This window comes from Rhineura floridana, chromosome 2 (genome assembly GCF_030035675.1).
Source record: "Rhineura floridana isolate rRhiFlo1 chromosome 2, rRhiFlo1.hap2, whole genome shotgun sequence".
In the NCBI taxonomy this organism is placed as follows: Eukaryota; Metazoa; Chordata; class Lepidosauria; order Squamata; family Rhineuridae; genus Rhineura; species Rhineura floridana.
The window spans coordinates 165,434,961-165,462,510 of NC_084481.1; the positions used below are offsets into that span (position 1 = coordinate 165,434,961).

The 27,550-nt window shown below is 42.0% G+C and overlaps 1 protein-coding gene across 1 annotated transcript in view; it reads right to left on the reverse strand.

The window, feature by feature from the left end:
- HEATR4 (HEAT repeat containing 4) overlaps window positions 1-25,670 on the reverse strand; it is a 42,624-nt gene extending 16,954 nt beyond the window's left edge. Inside the window, 12 exon segments of the mRNA XM_061612796.1 lie at window positions 1,511-1,580; window positions 3,889-4,069; window positions 8,029-8,147; window positions 9,159-9,263; window positions 10,901-11,061; window positions 12,740-12,928; window positions 13,903-14,049; window positions 14,263-14,463; window positions 20,884-21,021; window positions 21,709-21,896; window positions 24,482-25,446; window positions 25,659-25,670. Of these exon segments, the coding sequence (XP_061468780.1) occupies window positions 1,511-1,580; window positions 3,889-4,069; window positions 8,029-8,147; window positions 9,159-9,263; window positions 10,901-11,061; window positions 12,740-12,928; window positions 13,903-14,049; window positions 14,263-14,463; window positions 20,884-21,021; window positions 21,709-21,896; window positions 24,482-25,446; window positions 25,659-25,670 (2,476 nt within the window).
- Between the last annotated feature and the right edge of the window lie 1,880 nt (window positions 25,671-27,550).

Below are 27,550 nucleotides of genomic sequence, written 5' to 3' on the forward strand. Positions count from 1 at the left end.
AAGGTGGGTATGGGGTCTGTTAGTTGTCCTTTATTGTTGCATCTGACTCGAAGAAATGTGTTATTATATAGTGCTCGAATAAGAGTTAGTAATCGAGTATCAATATTGCGTTCAATAAGCTTATTCCATAGTCTTTCTCTTAAAATAGAGTCGAACGCTGTTTTTAAATCGATGAATGCTATATATAACGCACTCCTCAATTTGGTCTTGTATTTATTAATAAAATGTTGCAGGACTAATGCATGGTCAATAGTTGAGCGTCCTGTACGAAATCCCGCTTGCTCTGGAGCCAATATGTCATTTTGTTCTATCCATAAAATTAATTTATTATATAAATGAGCCGAATATAATTTACAAACAATATTTAAAAGGCTTATTGGTCTGAAATTGGCCGGTTCGTGTAACGAGCCTTTTTTATGGATTGGCACAATAATTGCCATGCCCCAATCACTGGGTATATGCATTGAAAGATCTATATGGGTGAATAAGGCTGCAAGCAAGGGTGCCCACCAGTCAATATTAGATTTAAATAGTTCTGGAGGGATGTTATCCGAACCTGGGGCTTTATTAGTTTTTAACTTATTTATAAGATCTATGATTTCATTTATTGAGACCGGATCCCATTTAGGGATATCATATGTAGGGTCTGGAAGGTCTACCTGACCACTGTTATGTTCATATATTTTGGTAAAATAAATCTCCCATTGTTTGGGGGGAACATGGCAGCCCATATTTGGAGAGGAGTTTGGCCAGTTACAAGCAATGATTTTCCAGAACAAGTTAGAATTTTTCAAATGGGAGCCATGTAAAAGACGTTGCCAAGTTTCATGTAATCCTAGTTTCTTTTTATTTTTAATTAAACATCTAAATTGTTTTCTTTCTTCACAATATGCTTGCAGAGCACTGGTTCTTGATTCGTTTTGAACGCCTTAAATTTAGATATTAATAATTTTTTTCCCTGCACACATTCCTTATCGAACCATGATTTTGATTTAGATATTACTTTATTTGATTTAGTTTTAACATTTGATATCAGTAGTCTTTGCACTAGGGTCATTAATTGTTGGAAAGAGTGAAAGACAACAGAAGACTGGGAGGATAACTGTATTGCATCCTTTAAAGCTAGCAAGTCTAAGGAATCCAACATTTCATTTATTTCATTCGCAAGCTTAGGGATCCACTTGACCTTTCCCGGATAGACTTCGTATGCTGTCCTGGGGTAGGTCTGGGGATCAATTTGAACTGGGAAGTCTCCACAATTTAAAGTCATGATAATGGGGGAATGATCGCTTTCTGGTCTGTCAACACATTTGAAAGAGGTGATCAAATAATATAATTCTTGGGAAACAATCTTAGGGCTGTTTCAGTCCAGAAAATTAAAATGTTCACAAATTGGGATTAGCATTTTTACCAAATGGAACGTGATCATCCCAAGCGGCAATCCTCAAACTAGTTACAGGTTGGACCTGCACCCAAGTAGGACATGTCAGAGGCCTGGCCTGTACAATACCTCTTATAGCTAGAGCCTTGATTTTCCAGAGGGGGTCAGTCTGCATTATCTTAAATAGGCATTTAAGCACCTAAGAAGCAAAAAATACAGTTGTTAGTTAACACAGAATGTTATATATATTGCTTTAAATTGGATATTGCTCCAAAAGAGAATTCCCAGTTGTAACACAGAGACAGCAGGTGTGCACAATATGGCACCTGTCAGGCAAAACACTGTCTATCAATCATGTATTGTGATTGGTCCATAACATTTTGCATAGAAAAAAATAATGGTCTTATTTCATTCAATTCCACTGTCTTGTAGATCCATCTTTCTATTATGTGTATTTCTCTTCCCTGTCCTTTGTAAGCCTCATAATAAGGAAGGGAAGAAACACAATTGCACCTATCTGCCTTCATCCACCTCACTGCATTCCTGTTCCTTTCAAGAATATGGGAATGACTTAATAATAAATATAGATGAATTATTTTAAGCATTGAGAAAATATTTTCTCAGCTAAAGAACACAAGAGATGGACTTTTAGAGATGGCGAACAAGAAGTCCATGAACTGGATCCAGGGTCCAAAGCAACTTAATTGGCTCTACCCAAAAAAATTTTTAACATGTGGTAGAAAAACACAGTTTCCCTGAGATGGAACAAGATAGAACTTGGATGGAGAACGTGTGGCCCTCCAGATGTTGCTGGATTACAACTTTCATAATCTCTGATCATAGTCCATGCTGGCTGGGGCTGATGGAAATTGGAGTCTAACAACATCTGGAGGGCAATGAGTTTCCTGTTCCTGGGCTATGGACAGATCCTGTCTCTATTCCAGCTCAAGTTGTATGTGACAAATGTTGGCATCCACATCAGCATGAGATGTGGGAACATGAGAGTGCCTTGGTGGATCAGACCAAAGACTCATCTAGTCCAACACCCTGTTCCCAAAGTGGTCAGCCAGATGTCTATGGGAACCCCGTAAACAGGACCTGAGTGCAACTGCACTCTCACCACTTGTGATTCCCAGCAACTGGTATACAGAGGCACACTTCCTCTGACACTGTAGATCAAACATAACTGTCATGGCTAGTAGAGCTTAATAGCCTTTTTCTCCATGAATTTGTCTAATCCTCTTTCAAAGCCATCCAAATTGGTGGCCATCTCGACATCTTGTGGGAGTGAATGCCTTAGTTCGGCTATGCGTTGTGTGCAGTACCTTGTTTTGTCTGCCCTTCATATCCCCCAAGAACAAACCCTGGTTGCTGCTTGTGGTTTGTTTGGAGAGAGGCAGGCCATGAGCCTGGGTTCAGATGACATGACTGATTTTTTGTTGTTGAAGGCACACGGAAGCAGGAGCACAGAAACTTATAAACAGCATGGACAGGCATGCTGCATGTTCACATTGGACCCTGGTTTGTATTGAACTGTGGTTAATGGGATGTGTCAACCAGGCTGCAGACTATGTTCATATTGGCTATGACTCTAAACATTAATTTCTCACTAAGCCCTTTTTGGCTTTGCAACTCCTGTTTCAAGCTTGTCTGCAGTTAGACAAATAGTATCACAAGGTTTAGGGGGACCAACTGCCATCCCTTGGGCTGCTTCAGAAAGACCTGTGGATCCCGAGGGAAGGCAGGAGAAAAGCAGCCAAGCCTCGGGAGCTTCTGCCATTTGCGCCTGAAGAAACCACCAGTCAGCCTGAGAGGAGTCTGATATTTTATATTTGATGCCATTTATTTGTTTTAGTATTTTAAAACGATAAACTGCCTTGAGTTCATTGGAATAAAGGTGGTATATAAATGCAACACATAAACTAAATAATTAATTGATGGCCCCTGCTTCCAAAATTGAGAAAGAGAGAAACTGTTCTCTATGCACTTTCTCTGCACCATGCATCCAGGTGCATCCAGGCTCCACAATGTAGATGTAGGTTTGCACATCCAGATGTGCATGTGTGTTACATCCACTGTGCATACAGAAGGCTGGTTCTGCATACAGATCTCCCATGTTGAATCCGGGCACCTAACTAATCCATTAGGATATAAGGCTGTGTTTAGTGTAGCGCTAAGTCACTCATTCCATCATTCTCCCCTTCTCCTTCCCCAACGCCCCCTCTAAATTTGTTCTGAGGGTTCCCCCAACCCTCCAGAGCAGATCTGGGGATGGAGTTGGGCATGCGGGGGTGGGGGAGAGGTGGGGAAGTCCATTTGTGCTAGTGGTAATCCTTGCATATGTGAAACTATTTAGGTGAATACCGCCAGTGTTGTTCAAGCCTTGGACTAGCATCTGAAGAATAGACTCTGAAGAATCCAAAGGTTAGCCACCTCTGCATTCAGGAATGGAGATGATCCTTACCTCATGCGTTCAGGGTCTTTGTCAGGCATTTTTGACTACTCACCATCTCTTCTTTAATTCCGAGTTCTCCAGCTGCCCAGCAGGCTTCTTTGCGAACTGCTACAAAATCATCAGTGAAACACTGAAGAAAGCCAGGAAGCAGCCTAGCTGTCATGAGTTTCAGCCAACCAATCAAGGAAAGAGCTTCCACCTTCATCCGGAAATCCCCTCTTTTTAGCTTCTCCCTGACAGCACAAGTGTGAACAGTAGTTGAGCTTGGTTTGTGTATCCAAGACAGGTTATTCAGGCTTATCTAAGCCTGTTCTTATCTAAGCCTATTTGAAGTAAAACGTAATTAATTATAACTCAACCAGCATTAATAGAATCAGCATTACTATAATCTCCCATGCTCATGAGCTGGACGTGTTTAGTGTAAGGGTAGCCAATGCAATGACCTTCAAATGTTGGGCTACGTCTTCCATTAATTCCAGCCAGCCTGGCCAATTGTCAGGGATGACGGAAGTTGTAGTCCACCAACATTTTGAGGGCACCACTGTCATGATTCTGCTGGAGGACCTGGAGCTCCCCAAGGCAAATGTTTCAGAGAAACAGGCTGTATCAATGAACACTGAGGAGCAGCAGGGGGATCTGGGGCCTTCAATGAGTCATGGCCCCCCAACCTCCTCCCCAAGACACAGAGGGTCCCTGTGGAGGATCAGAGGCTGAGAAGCCATCAAGTATGTGGGAAATGCAGTTGCCTAGAGATGCAGGCTCAGTTGGGGGCAGACACCAGAGTGCCCCCCCTGAGGAACAAGGACTCTTCAAGAGTAAAGGGATATCCTTCTGGGCCATCTAGCTGGGATGGGATTGGGAGGCACTGTTTTACGGTGGCTCTGGTCCTACCTGATGGACAGGACCCAGAAAGACATGCTGGGAGACTCCTGCTTGACCACCTGGCCGTTGGCCTATGGGGTAGCACAGGGTTCCATTCTGTCTCCCATGCTCTTTAACATTTATATGAAAGCACTGGAGAGGTCATCCAGAGATTTGGAGTACAATGTCATCAATATGCTGATGACACTCAACTCTATCTCTCCCTACCACCTGATTGCAGAGAGGGAGTGCTCATCCTAAACCAGTTCCTGGAGGCTGTGAAGGGCTGGATGTGGGCTAACAAACTGAAACTTAATCCAGGCAAGATGGAAGTGTTGCTGGTCAGGGGGGAAACTACACCAGGGTAAGGGCTGCAACCTATTCTGGATGGAGTTGCACTTTCCTTGAAGGATCAGGTCCACAGTTTGGGAGTCCTCCTGGATACTGCCTTGCTGCTTGAACATCAGGTGGCTGCGGTAGCCAGGAGTGCTTTTGGCCAACTCAAACTGGTCTACCAGCTGCGCCCATTCCTGGAAGCCATTGACTTGGCCACAGTGACACATGCATTGGTGACATTGAGGCTTGATTACTGAAACACACTCTATGTGGGTCTGCCTTTGAAAATGGTTCAGAAATTAGTTGGTTCAAAATGCAGCAGCCAGAATGTTAACTGGAGCACGGCACAGGGAACATATCACCCCTGTGCTTTATTGACTCCAGTTTGTTTCCTGGCCCAATTCCAAGTTCTGATTCTGAACTTTAAAGCCCTAAACGGCCTTGGACCAATGTACCTGAGGGACTGCTTACGCCCATATGTACCTGGCTGGGACTTAAGATCATCTGCCTCTGGTCTCCTCTGCATGCCTGGAATGAAAGATGTTAGACTGACAGGCACGTGGGAGAGAGCCTTTTCAGCTGTGGCCCCCAAGCTTTGGAATACCCTACAGAAGCCTGCTCTGCTCCCTCCCTGATGGTTTTCCAGAGACTTCTAAAAACCACATTGTTCCAGAGAGCCTTTGGGAGGGACTGAACGTAGAGCCTAAATTGATTTTAGCTTTCTACTTAAAAAAAGCTATGAAAACATGTTCTAAGCTTAAAAGCATTTTTTTAAAAAGAACATATTAAAAAGCAATTCCAACCCAGATGCAGACTGGGATAGGTCTTAATTTAAAAGACTTGTTGAAAGAGGAAAGTCTTCAATAGGCGCTGAAAAGATAACAGAGATGGTGCCTGTCTAATATTTAAGGGGAGGGAATTCCACAGGGTAGGTGCCGCCACGCTAAAGGTTTGTTTCCTATGTATATATATACATATATATGCATATATAAGTATATATATGTATATATTATATATATTGTATTTTATGTATTTTAATTGTATTTTATGCATTTTAATTTATTTTAATGTTTTTGTGATCTTTATTGTGTACAATTTTATTGTGCATGTGTTCAATTTTATTGTAAGCTGCCTTGAGTGCCTTATTATAGGGTAGAAGGGCGGGATAGAAATATTTTAAATAAATAAATAATAATAAAGGGTTACTTGTGACTAAGATACTACTCATAAGTAGACCAACTTCTCAGGCAGCCTGGATGGCCTGCAGCTGTTCTCTGGGTGGGGGTCTTGACAGGTCAGGTCTGGAACAGCACCCTTGCACCAGCTCCTAGCCTGAGTTTCCTTGTTTACTGGAACACCCCCACCCACCCCGTGTTTGGATCTTGGACTGTTTCTGAACCTTGTCTCTTGTGCTGCCCCTGTGTTTTGACTTTGGACTACTACCCTGTGTAGACTTAGAACTGCGGGATTCATTTTCACCAGAAGCAGGACACAGTCACATTGGCCACCCTGACTATGGGCCTGTCCAAACTTACATTGATAATCCACATTTTCCATATTTGTTTTGTAATTGGAGTGTACCCACCTTGGCTGTTTGTTCACTGTTTTCAATATTAACAAATCCGCAGTTTTTGCACCCAGACATGAAATACATTCATTTTAGTTTTTCCCAGCGCCCCGTCTGTCACTCCGCCCATATGAGCCAATTGGTCAGCAAAATATGACATGTACTATCCCCCCCATGTTGCGCTGAATCTGCATTTCAACAAACATGCGCAGATTTGAATGCGCTATTGGCTGGGAAGGACAGAAGGGGCTTAGAAAATGATGGGAAAACACCCATGGACCGCCCTGGAACGCCCATTTAAGTAAAGTCAGTGGCATTTCATCCAAGCTCCATGAAGGTGATGCGATTGATTTCCACTTTAGGAAAGCAAATCGGTTTTTCCAAGGAATCGCAAATGCGGATTTGTGAGAGCGAAAATCCACAACATCTTGCAATTTCGTATGAACCACAGAGAATTAATCACTACACAAAGCAATTACATTGCGGATTATACAGTTGTTTGGATGGGCCCTATATCTGCAGCTTCCTAGAGATCTTGTTAAAGTCTTGGGCTTGGATCCAAAGCTGGAATTGGTCAAGTGGGAGGCACTGCCACTCACTCAATGGAGGATTTCTGATACTCAGTGATTCCTCCTTCCTCTTGCTACAGTAGGGCCCTGCTTTGGGGTGCTCTGCTTTGCAGCGTTCCACCAATACAGCAGTTGTCAATTGCGGAAAGGCCCCGCTCCTACAGCACTTGTTCCACTTTTACGGCGTTTTTCGGGCATTGGGCGCCATTTTAAACAATGTTAGTCAATGCGTTCCACCACGGCGGATTTTGCTTTACAGCGGCGGTCCGGAATGGAACCTGCTGTATGAGCAGGGCCCTACTGTATATGTCTTTCTGTTTAAGAAGGTTCCCCCAACCTTCAGGAGAAGATATTCAGGAGGTTGCAGGGCTCCAGAGGTAAGGGGGAGGCAGGAAAGTTTGGATCAAGCTACAGTTTTGTGCATTTATTGTTGTTTTTATCCTATTTTGTCACTACAAAGAGCAAACTAAGGGAGCAATCCTGTAAAGGAATTATGCTATCTAAGTGGTCTTAGGAAGCAGCATAAGACCTGCTCTGCTGGCAGACATGGAGCTAAGCCAGGAGAATGACACTTATGCTGACAGGACTTCCCTGGTACGCTGGCTGAAAACTCTTGCCAGAGTATCTATGGCTTATCCACACTGTGCATAAATGAGACTATAGGATTGCTTTGCCCATCAGTGAAGAAGATTCTTCACTGAATCATACATAAGGATCTCAACATGTCTCATCATTTCAAATGCCACCATATGTTACTGAGGCCATCTGTTTCCAACATGTTGTCTATCTGCATTTCAGGATATTGCAAAGGAAATGTTTTGCCACAGATTTAGAGGCTATCATGTTGCACAGCTCTCACCTGAGCTGATCATGGACTTCTTTCCCAAGTTCCAAATGCCCCAAAGCCTTGGCAGCTGCCTGGCGTACATCAAACTTCCAATCTGTCCACATGAGCTGGACAATTTTATTTTTGAGATCCTACATGGAAGAAAAAGAACTTGGAAGAACCTTGGGTGGCACAGATACGTTTACAACCTTGATTCAAAAGGCACAATTTTAGAAGAGTTCAATAGTTTCTGATGTCAGTATCTTCATGGAAAGAACTCTTAGAGGGACCCACATTAAAAGAGTGGGCATGGAGGAGCGTATAGAAATCAAGGAAGCTGGCCCCTTCTGAAGAGAGGTAGCCCTGTGGGAGGGAGGAAATGTCTTTTGGCAAGCCTAGGGTCTCTGCCAACAGTAAAAACCTTAGGCTGCACTTCTCAATTCTAGTGGGCTTATACAGTATATTGGATCCTTAGATCAGTTAATTTAAGGAAGCCCATAAAAGGAACATTTCCTATTCCCTGTTCCCCCCTGGAGATACCCTCCCAGAAGCCTCTCGAGAGGGTAAGAGTGGCCTCCTAAACAATGTGGGCAGGGGCATGTCCCAAAAGCAGGGTTGGGTCCAAAGATAATTAATTTAAGGAAATTCACAGAACGGAAGTCCCTCCCCAGCAGCACACACTTGAGCCCCATTCCACATTGTTCAGGAGGAGCTCCTGACTCTTTGGTGAGGCTTTGCAGAGGGCTGCCGAGGAGGACAGGGGACAGGAAATCTTCTTTCTGGGAACTTCCTTAATTTATCTTTTTCAGAATTTTCTGTCTATATATTCACATCCCAGTCTTTATGACATCATTTCACAAGTGCCAATTAGGAGCCATTGTAATCAGATTTTTTTAATACCTTTAATGGTGAAATCACCATTGCAGCAAACTTTTCCCAAATTACTGTGTGTAAAGTTACTGGTTTTGGTGCACGTCCTAAATGAAGGGATAAACAAAACAGATTTTTTCCCACTCTAAAATAACGAAGAATGGAATATATAGTAAGCTTGAATCATGTCAGATGGAATATTAGAATCTGTTAGTGTTTCAGTCAGGAAGATGGCACAACCAATATTCTCGTATATATGTTGTAATATGTTGGTGTCATGAAGCATAACATACCTGGCTGACATTCCCAGGAATACGCGAGAATGTTTTACAGGCCAAAACCCGATGTTTCCATTGGTAACTGTTCAGTTCTGATGCCAGTAAACAATGTACCAAGCCCTGGAAGGATTAAGCCAATAAGCAGAAAGCCAGAAAGCACTATATAAACACAGCAGAAATTTCTCAGTGTAAAGAAGGCAGGCATGGGTTTGCTGATCCTTCCCGGAGAGGAGGTATCATCACTCAGAAGGGTATGTGACTTATGGAAATGCCTTCATTTTTGGAGAACCTACCGGCTGATTGTTATTTTATTAGGGTATCAGAGCAAATCTGGGGAGTTCCTAGGAAGAACAGAATGTGAATTAGAATGCCAATAGGAGGATATTGTAGGAGGTTCCCAAATGAGATCCAGTTAGAAAAAAAGCCTGAGGAGGAAGAAGAAAAAGTCTTAACACAGCCATCCAGTGGGGAGGGGAGGTGTGAAAGCATCCATTAGCAGTGTGCAGTCCCACAATACAGTTAATTGGAAATACCAAGAAGAGGGGAAATGGCCAAGACCAGTTTGTAAATGGAAGATGGGAACAGCAGCATCTGATATCAGCATGGCTGAGGATTGGAGGGGTGGGGCATTCTAGGCTTCAGCATCACAAAAACCATCCTACCAAGTTATTTGTTCTACAGTCAGCTGAAAATACAGGACTGAGGTTTGGAGCTGACTAGGAAATGTGTTCTATGACAGCTCCAAAGGCATGCTGTTTGGTTTCAGGAACTGGTATGGATTGATCGACTGACTCTCTTCATCTGAAACACTCAGAGCAGCTTGTGTTCATATGAAAACTACAAAATACAATAAATACTAAACCATATCAACAAAGGAGATTCAAAATTCTAGCACAGTAAAATACAGAAAACCTTAAAGCCGGGGCAAATAAATAGGCTTTAACCTGGCACTGAGAATAATACACAGATGTCCCCAGGCAAACCTCTCTAGGGAAGGAGATGTAGGGTACTACAAAGGCCCTGTATCTGATAATCATTTCCCTTTCTTCAGATAATTAGGAGAGGGGGATTCAAGGGCTCAGAGGCTGATTTTAATAACCTGATGGGTTACAAAGACATCATAAGTCTCCTGTGCTTTATTTCATTACAAGCAAAGTGACCCTGGAAATAGGCCATTGCTGTAACTTTCTATCACTTAGGGAAAGGGTGGATTATCCCTGTTTGTGAGTTTTCTAGCAAGCGGATGTCTTGCTGAAACTTTTCCCCTACTAATTTTAAATTAGGAATTTCCCATTCAAAATTTTTAAAAAAACACAGAGTGGAGCTCTTTGCCATGGCATTGTGATAATCTGATTTGGAATATTGCAGACAATGGCACCCAGGAGCATCTGGCTAACCTAACTGGAACTAAAGGTAAAAGAATACCCTTGTTGATCATTGTCTCATGGTTCCCATAGAACAATAACTGGCCTGGCCACTTATTCACAGACAGAAAACGAAATAGTTTTCCATCAGAACATTCCCTGTGGGATTCTGGCCAAGGAGGCAGAACCTGCCCCATGGGCCTAATCCCTTCAGCGTAGTACAACGGGTCTTTCACCTTTCTTTTCTGCAACGTAACATGCGTTGTGCTACAAAGAGTGTCCAGTGTCTGTATTCAACAATGATGGCAAGCATGAGTGAAAAAATATCAGCTGGCCACAATTGTCATGTATTTCCACCTTGTTCTTTCACCTGAGCCATGGTACTGTACTTACTGTGTGTTTGCTGAGCCGAGATAATAAAAGACAAGCCTGGTCTTCTGTGGCATCATCCTTTTGATGAAAAATTTGAGACAGGATCCTTTTCACTACTTGGAAACTGGTACTGCCCTCCAGCGCCAGGGCCTGAGCTGCTGCCCAGCTGTCCGCAGTATTACCTAATAGCAAAAGAAGAATTACTGTATAATGTAACGAGATATAATAAAAAGAAGCCCATCTCAGCTTAGTCTAAGCAGCAGTAGGGAACTTGTTGCCCTCCAGATATTGCTGGACTCAAGTCCCCGTTATCTCTGACCATTGGCCATGTTGGCTGGGACTGATGGAAGCTGGAGTCCAACAACATCTTCAGGGCCACAGGCTAGCCACCCCTGATCTTATGTAAGAACACACGAGACTTATAGTTTAGGGCATCTCTTTTTCTTATTACAGTGTTTACGGTCCAGAAAAGTGATCTGTAAGCAAAATAGCTTTGTTAAAAATATTACATAGAGACAGCATGAAAATGTCATTTTGTCACATAAAAATATCATCTCTTGACCGTAAGTAGGCCTAATAAATCTTGACTATAAGTAAGTCTAATAAATCCCATTGTTTTCAATGGGCTAGGCAGAGTAATCCAAACCCCTGGCTGGCAGCAGCAGGGCTTAAAAGAGGTACACCCCCCACTTCATCCACAACCCTGTGTTGTACCCAGTTGAAGGGAGAGTTAGATCAGGGAGGGAAGTCAGATGCGGATGAGGCTCCTTGGGGAGCTGGAGGAAGGGAGACAAGTGGGGAGGTTCTGGCAGCCCTCAAACTCCTATGCCCGGCACTGCCACCAAGGCAGCTCCTGCCCCGTCTGCGAGTCCAACGCCCGAGCAGTTGGGAAGCGACTCTCCGATCACACCATCTACTCCTGTGCAGGAATCCCCACCAGACACTTCAAATGCTTCCCAGCCAATGAGCATCCGGCTTCCAGACGCTGTCACCTAGCGAAGCCCTGCTGTTGGATGGGCTAGCTGAGACTCGCCTCCCCTCACCCCGCGTGAGGAGGTGTGAGAAAACAGACTTTCAAAGGGTGAAACTCAGGCAGAGCTGCCACTTATGCACAAAAACCTTCCCTACTTAAGCTGGTGTCTTCCAAGCCCACAAGTGCTGAGTCAACTCTCCCCAAACACTGCAGAGACTGCTTAGTTAGGATAGTTAGGGAAAGTAGTGAGTCAGAGTAGATAGGTATATGAAGCGCACCACTTTGGATGTAACCATAACTCTAATAAAAAGAGAAAAAGACATCACCTTGCTTCAGTCTGAATCCTTCATCTCTGGGCAGGACACCCTGGTAGTCATGCCAGCCAAGGTGGAAGGTGGTGGAGGAGGAAAAAGTACCCTTTTCACCACCTTAGCTGGTACAGGAAAGAGGCCTGGATGAGGCCCATTGCCATCACATATGGCATCAGCACCAGCTCAGGATTCCCACCTTCTGCTGGATACTGTTGCCTGGGCTGGTGCCTTCAAGTGATCTGCACTGGCAGAGCTGCCCCCAGTGGTGAAGGCCAGAAAAGCCAGGCAGGGCTGGGCAGAGGGGCACTTCCCCCTCACCCAAATCTCCTCCACCCTGGCAGACTGGAGCTTGCATTGCAGCTTTAGTTATGTATACTCAGAAATAAGCCCCACTGAGTTGAATGGGACTAACTCCCAGGCGCATGTGTGTAGGATACCAGTGTAACTTTAGTGGGATCAGTGCCCTAGTCTGGCTTATATATTCTTTGTCAGAGAAAATGTTATCATGGCTTTGGAGATCATCTATCCACAAGAACAGATTTTATATGGAAAGAAAATTAAAGTTACTGTACTAACCATTTATCAGAGCATGCTTCATGATGGACTGTGCCACTCGATTCCATTTCCCTATGGCATAGAAGCCCACTGCAGCAGCCATTCTCACATGAGCATCCTTATCAAACAGAGTATTTCTAAGCAAAGGCTGTATTTTCTTTGGCATATCTTCGACTTCTACATCCTTGGCACCAGGTTCTATTCCTATTACTGAGAAAATCATAACATTCACATGTTCATGTTTTTATCTGCTGACACAGAAACTATGCCAGCTTTAAAAAAATCTGATATTTCTTTCACTGTTTATTATTAATCATTCATTTTTTAAATATGCTCACTCTGAAAACATGCCACTCTTAAGGTCCTCTCTTCTAACAATTTCAGACAGGTTTTCAAATACTAATTCCAAAAGAGAATGGTTTCTGAGCCTTTCAGTTCTAATTAAAAAAGGCATAACCACTGAGAAAAATGGGGAAAGACCAATTCTACCATTTGTCCAAGTTCCCAAAGGAAATCTCTAAAAGTGAATCCCCATTTCCATATGCCCAGCTATATGCTTTAGTCACGGTCTGTTGTGAGATCCACATGCAGAATACCATACAGTGAGTGAGGATATGATTGCAAAATAAAATGAATTAAGCAACTGCAAAATGAAGACAACTAATATCTTACTTAGTGTTAGAATCTGTAACAATGGATGAAACACTGTTACATAATCAACAGCAGAGCGGGCCTTGTTCAAACACATATATAGTAAGAATCCCAGATTCAGCCCCTAGCATTCCTTTTCAAAATCCTAGGCTGCCATCCTTGGAAAGAGAGCAGTTACCAGTAAGTACCAGAGCTAGATAGACCATTGGTCTGACTCAATAAAAGGCAGCACTTTTCATCGTACTGACATAGCAACAGCATTCAATACAACACTGAGACCTAGTCAGACAATTTGTTACATATATTTCCAATAAATAGCTTAGGTTAAACAGTACAATTCTAATAGTAAAATCCTCTACAGGTTTGCTGAGAAGTATGTCTCAGCCTGATCTTTGGAAAGTATGGCTAGGACTGCAATCTATCTATAATCCAGAAGTATCCCAAACCCAAACAGTTGTGCCTCTCGGTCTCCTTGCTATACTAGAGAAACACAACAGAAGTTAATGGCAGTTTCCAATAGAGATTGCTCATACCTGACTCCTCACTTGCACCTTTGACTGCATGGGGCCGCTCAAGCACAGCAGATGCACAGATAAGTATAGCATTGATCCGATTTTGAACATGCACATCTGCAAAGTCTCTAATTAATCCTTCAATAGTTGCTGACTGCCACCGAGGATCTGAGCATTGAGAAGAAAAATACCACAGAAAGAGCACAGGTGTGAATATTTATGGAAAGGATGTGAGTTTGCTAGCTCTTATCAGATGATCCACTAAAACAAGTTAGTTATGTCCTCTAGCCACTATTGACAATAGCAATGTCAATGCCAATAGAAAAATGGGCATTATTTTAGTGGATTATGGGCAGTTAAAAATGGAACTGGAAAACTCACCAAATTTCCAAGCGGCCTTCCACTGCTCCAGCATAGTCCTACGGATGCGGATATCCTCAGACACATCTTGTTCAGTCTTCCTGTGCGATTCTCTTTTTTTCCTAATTAGCTCAAGGGATTCTGCTTCACTTAGTTTAGCAAAGTCTTCAATGACAGTGGGAAGTGCTGCCCAGTGGACAGCTCCCTTCTGCACCCTTTGAACTGACCAAATAGAATTATAATGGAAATAGGTTAGTAGCCATCCATATTAGCCCTTGCCCACAAAGGCATGAATGAACCCAGAAATCTAAACCAAAACACCAAATTTGCCCTCTCCAGACTCTCCTTGAATAGGTGTGTAGGGTTTGGGGGAAATGGCCTGAAGAGCCGAACTGGACCTCAAGATTGGCCCACAGGCTGGAGGTTCCCCACTCCTGGTATAGACAATGAATTACAGCACACCTTCAGTTAAATAGATGTTTGGATAAATAGAAAGACTGTTTCAACCTTAACAATAATACTAGTTTACATGTGGAGATTTTGATCACTAGCTTATAAAATATATGTGTAAGATGGCAGTGGTATGGCTCATGATCCAATAATAAATTAATTCCAGTAAATCAATGAAGTAATTAATTCTGATAAATCAAGTAAGGAAATCCAGTAAGGCTATTAGTGATTAGTTGTTGTTGTTATGTGCCTCCAAGTCGACTACGACTTATGGCGACCCTATGAATCAGTGACTGCCAATAGCATCTGTTATAAACCACCCTGTTCAGATCTTGTACGTTCAGGTCTGTGGCTTCCTTAATGGAATCAATTCATCTCTTGTTTGGTCTTCCTCTTTTTCTATTCCCTTCTGTTTTTCCCAGCATTATTGTCTTTTATAGTGAATCAGGTCTTCTCATTATGTGTCCAAAGTATGATAACCTCAGTTTCATCATTTTAGCTTCTAGTGACAGTTCTGGTTTAATTTGCTCTAATACCCAGTTATTCATGGTCCATGGTATGCGCAACGCTTTCCTGCAACACCAAATTTCAAATGAGTTTATTTTTCTCTTATCCACCTTTTTTACTGTCCAACTTTCACATCCATACAGAGAGATCAGGAATACCATGGTCTGAATGATCCTGACTTTGGTGTTCAGTGCTACATCCTTGCATTTGAGGACCTTTTCTAGTTCTGTCATAGCTGCCCTTCTGATTTCTTGACTATGGTCTCCATTTAGGTTAATGACTGTGCCAAGATATTGATAATCCTTGACAAGTTCAATGTCCTCATTGTCAACTTTAAAGTTACATAAATCTTCTGTTGTCCTTACATTAGTCTTCTTGACGTTCAACTGTAGTCCTGCTTTTGTGCTTTCCTCTAACTTTCAGCAGCATTCGTTTCAAATCATTGCTGGTTTCTGCTAGTAGTATGGTATCGTCCGCATATCTTATTCTCCTTCCAATTTTCACACCTCCATCTTGGTCCAATCCCACTTTCCATATGATATGTTCTGCATATAGATTAAACAAATAGGGTGATAAATATACCCCTGTCTCACACCCTTTCCGACTGGGAACCAAACGTTTCTCCATATTCTGTCCTTACAGTAGCCTCTTGTCTAGAGTATAGGTTGCACATCAGGACAATCAGATGCTGCGGCACACCCATTTCTTTTAAAGCATTCCATAGTTTTTCATGATCTACACAATCAAAGGCTTTGCTATAATCTATAAAGTATAGGGTGATTTTCTTCTGAAATTCCTTACTCCGTTCCATTATCCAATGTATGTTTGCGATATGATCTCTGGTACCTCTTCCCTTTCTAAATCCAGCTTGGACGTCTGGCATTTCTCGCTCCATATATGGTAAGATCCTTTGTTGTAGAATCTTGAGCATTACTTTACTTGCATGGGATATTAAGGCAATAGTTCGGTAATTACTGCATTCCCTGGGATCCCCTTTCTTTGGAATTGGGATGTATATTGAACGCTTCCAGTCTGTGGGCCATTGTTTAGTTTTCTGTATTTGTTGACAATTTTTTGTCAAAATTTGAACAGATTCAGTCTCAGTAACATTTAGCAACTCTAATGGTGTGCCATCTATTCCTGGTGATTTGTTTCTTCCAAGTATTTTAAGAGCAGCTTTCATCTCACATTCTAAAATTTCTGGTTCTTCATCATACGGTTCCTCCATGAATGAATCTGTCATCCTTGTATCTGTTTTATAGAATTCTTCAGTGTATTGCTTCCACCTTCCTTTTATTTCATCTCAGTCAGTCAGTGTGTTTCCCTGTTGATTATTCAACATCCCTACCCTTGGTTTAAATTTTCTTTTAATTTCTCTAATATTTTGGAACAGGGCTCTTGTTCTTCCCTTTTTGTTGTCCTCTTCTATTTCTATACAATAACTATTGTAATAGTTCTCTTTGTCTCTACATACTAGTCATTGTATTATACAGCCACGAGAGTGGCTGTATACCATAGCCAGCGTGGATTTTTCACATTTCACAATGTTAAATTGAAAATACCCCCATGCCATTCTGATGCTTCCCATAAGCTCATTTCAAAACAAAACCTTACAAAACATATAGTACTGAACTCAGAAACGCTTGCTTAACAACCCTGTGAATTTTCTTGGTGATACACAAAACAGTCAGAGAGAATCGAGAGTTCAAAGTCTAAAATGAGAGTCAAAACCTCAGAGCTCTTTGGGACTTTTTTCTCTGAGAGTTCTCATAATCTGTTGAAATTCATTAAAAATCAGCCATGTTCACAGAGTACCTGTAATCCTAATACTGACCTTGCCCCATACTCTGACCTTCATCTTCTGCAGTTTAAAAGTTTAAATAATGCCTGGCTGATTTTTAATTAATTTAAGAAATTTTGGCTGGAAGCCTATGATAACGTGGGGCATGCTCAGTAAGAACCAACTGTCAGTGTTCTAAAAGCCTCACAGCTGCTGGGCTTGGCTAATCAGAGGGCCACACCCATACCAGACTTTGATTTCACATAAGACAGTCATGGCTTCCCTCAGACAATCCTGGGAAGTGTAGTTTGTGAAGGGGTCTGAGAGGAGACTCATGTTCCGCTGAGAGCTTCAGTGGCCAGACTGGTTTAACAGTCAGCCACTCTGATTGAAGGTCTGTGAGGGGAACAGGGCGTCTCCTAGCAACTCTCAGCACCCTTCACTAACTACACTTCCCAGGATTCTTTGAGAGAAGCCATGGCTGTCCAAAATGAAATAAAGGCCTAGTGTGGATGTGGCCAGGGACAGCTTTGTTTTAAATTTGGGTGGGAGGCTACATGTGCCTGCTGTAGAATAAAAAGGTGGGGAAAACGCTGAAGAGCAATGATACTGTTCACAATGTTTTCCTTTTGCTCTCTGCTATATTTTTGGCGCCTTTTGAAGACTTTTCCTCTTTTAACAAGCATTCTAAGTTGAGACCTATCCCAGTCTGTGTCTGTGTTAGAAATGCTTTAATATGTTTTCTTTAATAATGTTTTTTTAACCCTTTTTTAAAAAAATATGTTTTTAAAGCTTTTTTAAAAATGTTTTTAACATTTTGTTTTAATGTATTTTAAGGTCTTTTTATGATGTTTTAAAGTGTTTATTGTTCCTGTTTGCTGCCCTGGGCTCCTGCTGGGAGGAAGTGCGGGATATAAATCAAATAATAAATAAATAAATAAAGGAAAGGGGCTTCTCTTCTGCCCAGTACCCACCCACCCAATCTCCTCCCCCTCCCCTCTCTGCCTCTCCCCCAGGTCAGTGTTGGACTATGACCTGGGAGACAAGGGTTCAAACCCCCACACAGCCATGAAGCTCACTGGGCAACCTTGGGCCAGTCACTGCCTCTCAGCCTGAGAGGAAGGCAATGGTAAAACCACCTCTGAATACCACTTACCATGAAAACCCTATTCACAGGGTCAACATAAGTCAGGATTGACTTGAAGGCAGTCCATTTCCATTTTCAAACATGATTGCACAGAAATAAATCCCACTGAACTCAAAAAGTATGCAAACAATCAAACCCACCCTCCCTTCTCCTCCCTCCTATTCCCTCCCTCTTGCCTCTTCCCTCCCCCTTCCTTTGCCCCTCCCTCTGCATCCCCAACCCCTTCCGATCCCCTCCTTCCCCTTCCCCCTCCTCCCCCTCCCCTTCCTCCTCCCCATGGTCAGTTTTACCTATTTTAAGCATGATTGCATGGAAGTAAGTATCATTGAACTTTATAAGCCTGCAAATGATCAAACTTGCCCTCCCCTCCCCCTTCCTTTGCCCCCTCCAATACGGTCCTTCCCCCTCCCCCTCCTCTTCCCCCATGGTCAGTTTTTCCTGTCCTAACCATGATTGCATAGCAGTAAATCCCATTGAACTCAATAAGCATGCAAATGATCAGACCTGCTTTTTTCCCCCTTCCCCTCTCTTCCACCTTCCTTCTCCCCTCCCCTCTTCCTTCTTCCCTGCACACTCCAGCCCTCCCTCCCTTCCCCCCTGGTCAGTTTTACCTATCCTAAGCATGATTGCATGGGAGTAAATCGTACTGAATTCAATAAACATGCAAATGATCAAACCTGTCCTTCTCCCCTCCCCGTCCTACCTGCTCCCATCCCAGTCCTCCCCTCTGTGTTTCCTCTCCTCATCCCCTGTGGTCAGTTTCACCTATCCTAAGCATGATTGCAGGGGAGTAAATCCCACTGAACTCAATAAGCAAGCAAATGATCAATCCATTCTCAGCAAACTTGCACAGAATCCAATTTCTTACCTCCTGGATTAAAAAGCAGGGAAATTCACTAATAGGCAAAAAACTTTGCGGTTTAAGAACGTACCTATAGCCCACAGATATTTCTATCAAACTTTAAAAAGCAGGGAAATTGGGCAGCTATAGTGAATGCACCAGGGGAGCAGGAGACCTGACCTCCTCTGAGATATTGGACTGCCCTACAAATTTGTCAGAATGCAAACACAATTTGGGTTGGTCTTTCACAGTCCAATCCACTTGCTGTGTAGCTTGCAAGAATTTGGTAACATCTGCTCCTGGTCTTGTTTTTGCAGAAAGTATGGAACTTCTCCATATTCTGCTACCAATATATAATCAATTTAATTCCTATATTGACCATTTGGTGATGTCCATGTGTACTATTGTCTTTTCGGTTGCTCAAAAAATGTGTTTGCAAGAAACAAACTATTGGATTCACAGAATTTGATAAGAATTCTTTGGAATTGGGATATATATTGAACACTTCCAGTTTGTGGGCCATTGTTTAGTTTTCCATATTTCTTGGCAAATTTTTGTCAAAATTTGGGCAGATTCAGTCTCAGTAGCTTGTAGCAACTCTATTGGTATGCCATCTGTTTCTGGTGATTTGTTTTTTCCAAGTATTTTAAGAGCAGCTTTCACCTCACATTCTAAATGCAAGGAGCTAGAGCTCCTGAAAAATTCTGTTCCTGAAGAGGAACCAAGGCCATGACTGAGACAGGGACACTTCCCTTTGAAAAATAAGAGACTGCAATGGAATGATTAACATGGCTCTGCCTGTGTAGAGAGTAGGAGGAGTGACCAGTCTCAGAATACACTGAATAGATAGCGCTGTCTCTGGATAATTTAACCAGAAGTTATATAGGTCAAAGGTGGGCAGACTTCAAGCTTCCGGGATCTCATCTTTTTTTAATAGAATCTCAAGGTCCACCAGCTGGAGTTAGGTAGAAAATAGGTGGCTTAGAGGGCAGCCATACACTAACTAGTAATAAAGTGTCTCTGTGCTGTAACTCTAAGCCCACTTATTTAGAAGTCATGGTACAAACTTCCAAATAAACTTGTTTAGAACCAGTGTGTTAACACTTTGTTTAACAAATTTATTTTATTTATTTATTTTGTTGCATTTATATACCGCCCATAGCAAGTAGCTCTCAGGGCGGTAAACAGAATAGGATAAAATACATACATCATAATAATAAAATCACAAAACATATAAGACACAATGAAAACAAAATACAATTAAACAAAATATAAGATGATAAAAGGATTAGTATTACAAGATTAAAAAGATTAAAAGATTAAAATGCCTGGGAGCATAAGAAGGTCTTTACCTGGCGCCGGAAAGATAATAATGTAGGCGCCAGGCGTACCTCTTCGGGGAGGCTATTCCACAACTCAGGGGCCACCACAGAAAAGGCCCTAGATCTAGTAACCACCCTCCGGGCTTCACGATGGGTTGGTACCCGGAGGAGGGCCTTAGATGCTGAACAAAGTGAGCGGGTAGGTTCATAGCAGGAGAGGCGTTCCACCAGGTATTGTGGTCCCACGCCATGTAAGGCTTTATAGGTCATAACCAGCACCTTGAATCTCGCCCGGAAGCAAATAGGTAGCCAGTGCAGGCGAGCCAGAACAGGAGTTATGTGCGAAGACCGACTGGTCCTCATCAATAGTCTAGCTGCCACATTCTGCACTAGCTGAAGCTTCCGAACTGTCTTCAAGGGCAGCCCTATGTAGAGCGCATTACAGTAATCCAATCTCGAAGTTACCAGAGCATGAACAACTGAGGCGAGGTCGTCTCATTTGTTAAATAATAAACAAATAACACTAATATTACTTCTTGTGCAATTTTGTTCTGCATCATTCTGCTTTTCCTGTTAGTATACAGCCCTCTCTTACCTGTCTTTTTTGATGGTCTGAAGCTCCAGACCTCTGGAGGTCTTGGGTAGCATTGCTGGAGGTGTTTATAATATTCATAATGATTATCCATAATCAAACGATCCTTCTTGGTCTCTTGATGAACAATGCTGGCTGACCCTGAATACATACAGAGGAGGGGAGAAAACTAGATGGGAGATGGCACTGGTGATCTAGTTCCTCTTGTCAAAATGTCCCAGTGGCATATAAGTATATATGAGAGACAGTGTGGTGTAGTGGTTAGAGCAGGGCCAGCCAACATCATGCCCTCTAGATGTTGTGGACTGCAGTTTCCATCATCCTTAACCACTGGCAATGCTGGCTGGGACTCATGGGAAATGTAGTTCACATCATCTGGAGGGCATCACATTGTACAGTTTGGTTAGCGTTAAAGGAGTCCTGAGCTCAAATCGCTGCTGAGACACTAAGGTTACTGGGAGACTTTGGTCTGGTCATCATCACTCTGCCTTTACAGATTTGCTGAGGTCCTTACTGGAAAAACTGAAATAAACAATATGCAAAACAAGTGCAAACAATTATCTCCCTAATTTTTTTAGACGCAGCTATGTATTCCATTTAAAGTGCCACAGGGAGCAGCTTATGATGGGATGGCTAAAAAACTACAGCATATGTACAGGCTACCAAACATAGCTAGAAATGTATTAAGATATGATTGTATTAACACCATATTAGATTTGGTGTAGTTGAGCTTTGCGCTAGCTAATCTTTGACCCAAATAATGCTTGGATCATCCATCCCTGTACAGTGCTAAGCAAAAGGATTTACAGACGTTCCAATTCCACCTACCAAAATAGAGCTCTTGTTCAAAGACATTCTGGGTAGTGTATGAGTATTTCCCCACATGGGAGTTCAACCGTTCCCGATGTTTAACAGGAGATACCTGTTTGACACTCTTCTTTGATATTTGATCTGCTGTTCTGTTTTTACCAATCGGATCTTCTGTGCACAACGCTCTCGTGTGGAAAGATGGCACCCTGGAAGACGGGAAATATGCTTCTAGTTGAGACATGGTGTCTCAACTAGAAGAGGAAAGAAACAGAGCCATGGTTAAACATTGTACAATTTGTGATTTACTCAGAAGAATGCAGCCCATCAGTCGCATATGGTGGTCCATCAGGTAGTGTTGTCAACTCTTGAAGTAGAGAATTTGGATACCAAGGCAGGGGCTATTGGCAGAGCCCAGAGTGGAGCCAGACTGCAGCTGGGGGAAAGGCTAGCAGTCTGAGGAAAGTCTGGGAGCAAAATTCAGTGTTTTCTGACTGATGTAAGAGAGCAGCCCAGTGCAAAATTAAAACCCACAAGGTGTACATCTTTTTGAAGAAGAAGACTGGAGTGATGGTGAAGAAACAGCCTACCCCCTTGCTTTTTTAGCAGTTCTTTTTCGGGTTGGCTGGTCAATTGGTTGGCATCCCTAATGCCACAGGCTCAATAAATCACATGCTTTTGCTGCCTGCCAGGGACTGCAGAAACGCCACACAGTACAGGCACCTGGCATGTCATTCAGTACATGTCTAGTGGTCTGCATTTGGCTTGATGAACCACAAGTTGTGCAGATGCAACATATAGAAAAATAACGGTGCTACTGCAAAGTGTTTGAAGTGCTTTACATATATGATCTCAGCAACCCTCAGTTTACACCAACTTTGCAAGGTAGACCAGCTGTACAGGTATTGAGTTGCCTGACAAATAATTTTTTAAAAAAATAAAATGATTGGTAGCATTATTAATAATACTATAATTCTTCCTTTTTCCTAGGGAATATTACAGGATAGCAAATGTAGTAAATGCTTCATTTAGAAACTGCTTTCCCGTTTATCTGATGCTCCTCCTACTTCAGAGTATAATTTCTGTAAAACATTTTGCAACCAGGACAGGTTTTGTTCTTCCTTGCTCTCTAAAAAAGCTTTGTAGTGTTGCTACTGTCCCTTTTTCTATTCCAGATCAACCTTTTAATGCTGGGGTCTTCAATCTTTTGGGGCCCAAGCAGGGACAATATGGAAATGTGAGAAACTGTCACAAGCACTGCAAAATACCCGTTTCACAGAAGAGAAATTGGCAGAGTGGCAGTGCTCAGAATCTCCACCCAAAACAACAGGCAGTAACATCTACACCCCCACACAAACAAATAAAACACCGCCAAAAAAAGAACCCCCCCCCAAAACAGGCAACTTCCCCATTAAAAAAAATAAAAATCTTACTTAAAAAATCATTTGGAGGGACAGAGGGTGTCTGAGGGTACTATGGTACCCACAGGGGCCACATTAGGGACCCCAGTTTGAATGATATTGCCTTGGATAACTATCAGACTGTTTGGGTTCCCTTCAAAAATATTGATACAGTATGTTGAAGGCTCCTTCAAGTTCCAAAAATATCATAAGCCTGCTGCACAGTAACTCAGAGCAGAGCTTTTAATGTGGTTGCCCCTGTTCTGTGGAACAGCATTCCTGTTGAGATACAACAGGCACCCACTATCTGCACTTTCTGGAAACAAGTGAAGACATTTTCCCAACTGGATGAATAGATCTCTTATATTGGTGTCCATATTGTTTTTATACTCACCTTCTGTTGTTTTTTTGTGCTCTTCTGTATCTGTTTTTACCTGTTTTTATGTTTTTGTACATTGCCATGGGACAGATGCAGATAGTGATATAATAATAATAATAATAATAATAAAATTGTTGAACTTCCACACAGATCAACATGAAGCTGAATGGTTGGAGATTCAGGACAGAGAAATTCAATCATACAGTTTATCTGTGGGATTTACCACCACAGAACGTGGTGATGGCTACTCACTTAAGTGTCTTTAAAAAGTTATTAGACCATTTCAGGGAAAGGGTAAGGCTATCAATTGCTACTAGTTGTGATGGCTATATGTACTACCTCCAGGATCAGAGGCAGTATGCCTCTGAATTCTAGTTGCTGGGGAACAACAGCAACTTGTTTTGACTGTATCTCATCTTTGGATCACTATTGTGATGAAGGGTAGGTGAAAAATAAACAGATAAATAAACAGTAGAAGGGGGCTGCTTTCCTCATGTCCTGCTTGTGGGCTTCCCTTAGGCCTCTGCTTGGCCATGGTGGGAAACAGTAGTATTATGCTTATTATGATTAGATAAGCCTTTGGTGTGATCCAGCTGGGCTCTTCTTATGTTCTCACAAGATTTGAACAGAATTGCAGGGCAGTCTGGGAATCTTAGCAACCAATAGTAATCTCAGTGGCAATGATGAGCCCTGTGCCTGAACCTTTAATGGAAATGTGGTCATCACATCATCAATCAACGGTCTAAAGCAGAGCATGCTTCAAGACAACACTGACACTACCTTACTTGGCTAATTACTGATAGAGTGACCTTTATAGGAGCCTTACATAAAGCCATACTTTGTCTCTTCATCTTTCAAATGAAAAGAAATGTGGAAATAAATAGCAACTTTAACTTTCCATGCACACTTACATGGAAGTGGATTCCACTTAACTTAATGGGACTTATTTCCAAATAAGTACATTTACATCTGAATGGAATGCACCCTGATGTGTGAAAACAGACTTATGTCTTACCTGTAATAATAGGCAGGGAGAGGTGTCTCTGGTTTCTTCTCTTTGTCGCTTTGAATTCGACCTTCCTCTACAGTATCCTCTGCCTGAATTTCATCCAGTAATTCTACATCACTTTCAAAAGGGAGCACATACCTGATTCTATTCCAGTCATATTTTTGCTTCTTGAAACCCCGTAGCTTACCCTGAACCCAGCCTCCCCAAGAGGGCTGATTGTTCACAATCCATTGAGCTGTAGCCTTACTTAACTTTGTCAGCAGTCTTTCTTCCCATCCCAGGTCCCCATGATCTGGCTCATGGACCGTGGTGCCCTGGGATGTTGTTGTTTGCCATCTTCTGGTCATCAAGTCTTCTAACATCTCATGAGGTTCGGTCAGGAATGCCTGTGGGTAAGGAAGCTCACAAGGAGGAGGAGGAGGGGGAGGAATGGGTATCAGCAGCTGTGGCTCTGCAAGTGTGCTTTCCATCTTGGCTTTCCAGATAAACTCCTCCAAGCAGAGAGGAACAGTAGTAGTGGTTTCTTTTGGAGGAGCAATATCTGATTTTATCAGGTGAGGTAATCTCCTCAAAGGTTTGAGCCTACTTGGTCGCTTCTCAGCAATAATATGTTCACTTTTTTGTTTCTGAACAGCATTGGAAAAATCATATAGCCCTTTAGGGTCATATTCCTTAAAGGATAGAGCTAATGGCCCTCTGTGGTTGACAACGTCTTTGGAAAAATTAAGGTCCTTGGCTACATTCCTGAGGCATTGTTTCTGGTAGTGTTCATAATACATTTTGGCATGGCAAACATCTCTCTGGTACATGAATGGCATTTTTGCCCTCATTGACACCATTACATTGTGAGATGGCAAGCTCTGTCTGTCAACTCTGGCCTTCAGACTAGACTCAAGAGGGAAAGGATTTTTGCTCTTGAAAAAAGCTGGTACTTCCATCCTTTCAAGATTGATGAAACTCCTTGCTAGTGGCTAATTTTTCATAAAACATTGGCTAGACTTAGCTGCTGTGTAAAGAAACGGATGTCCTACAGTTTTCTGAGAAGACACATCAGCATTTCCTAAACCACAATGGGAAAAGAAAGAACTGTATCAAATTATAAAAGCAATTAATTTAATATTTAAGCAATCACCCAGCACCATGATTCTTCCCCGAACAGGCTACTACTGAAGAATGCTGGTACCTGTGTCTCCATGGCGGCTGCTTACTTATAGTAGATATGATATGATTGGGGATGGGCCAAGCAAGAGAACAAGATGCTATTGTGCATGATGATACCCAAATGCTGTTCTCCACTTCTGGCTCTTCAAACAAAGAAAGGCAGTGGTGGGAAATTATCACCCACGATGTCACCATTATCACTGTCCTTGCCAGTTTAGTGTCACCTCTTCATCATCAAAACATGTTCCAGAAGGGGTTAAAAACTCACATCAGGGCTTGAGATCCTAGGAGTATTGCTTCCTTAATTGCCTATTTCTCTACAGTAAACCTACAAATGGTCCTGCCTGTGTTAAAACCATTGCTCTGCTGAGGTTGCAATTCTATAAGATATTTGAAAACAAGTCCCACTCCAGGTCATTAGGATGATGCTGTGAATCTCTTATAGTAAGCTAAGGACAACTTGCATTAGCACAGAGAAAAAGATAAGTGGAATTATTTTCCCAATTTCCATCTTATTAATTTTGTCTTCCCAATTACAATTACACTTGTGCAACATGCTTTCTGCTGACAATAATTATTTCCACATCAAGTGGTAAGATTTCTATTCTGTTACTGTCCATGCAACATACTCAGTTCTTGTCCACGTATATTGCATTTTCTGTAGTACTCCAATCCAGTCCCAAGTCCTATTAACGTCTCTTATTTGTAAATGTTACCACTGTCAGCTCTGGAACCTGAATGACTTGTTTCTGTTTGGAATATGTGACTTGGAAAAACCAATATATCAGCGGTTCAAACAAGTCTTGCTCATCTGATTTCAACAGGTGAAATAATGTATTAAAAATGATAATTGCATTCAAGTTAATTTTATTGACTTAAACTATATCCTAGCTTACAACCCCATTTTCTCTTCTAGTCCTAGCTTTCTTCTCATCACTCTTATGCCACAATGAGGCTGCAATCCTATGCACGCTTACCTGGGAGAAAGTCTCACTGGACTTAATGGGGCTTACTTCTTAGTCATACACAGTCTATTAATCATTAAGGTGCCACAAGACGTTTTGTTCTCTTCTCTTAAAGTGACATACACTTTTCAGTACATAATCTCTATACAGGACACAATATATTAATTTCTACTGCTGTATATAAATAATTAATAATATCTTTTTAAAAATAGTGATAATCATTAGGAACTTAGGTATACATTGAATTAATACAGGCCACTGTGGCCTGTCACCTTTTTTGTTCACTTTTCTCTGAGTTTAAACCAGAAAATTCATATTGCAGTATTGTACAAGAATCCCTGTTTTTCCTTGAACTGCTCACAAGTTCAGCCAATCTTGTATCCCAAACTGTTTAGATCATTCAATTTCCAGGTATTTTTTCCTTGTTATTTATGCAGGTTGAAAAGTTCCTACTAATCCTTCAGAACCATTCTTTCACAAATCTGCACTTGTGCGGACACAAGCAAATTGGAAGCACTTACGTATTAGAAATCAGCTTCTTGTCTCCCCAGATCTCTCTTCTAGTTGTTTACAGTTGTTGCTTGGCTACAAATGATGTATTCACATTCTGTCAGATTTGATTTGTTGATTTTAAATAGAGCTCCCAAGTGAAGTTGCTTTCAGCCATTTCGTCTTAACCCTGTTGTTTCATGGGTTCTTTACCACTGAATTAAATAGGGAGACAAAGCAAGTAAAGTAACATTTATTGAACGACTTTATATTGGTGAGGGACATGCACAAGCCTTCAAGCTAGGTGTTATCTCCAGAATTCTTCAAACATTTACAAACATTAAGCAGACATCTGTAATACATGGAATGTACTAAATAAAACTTTTGCTCATTGTAATTTGTTCTGGCAATATGGCTGGCTGTTTACAATATGAGTTTCCTGTAACAAGCATTTTGTATT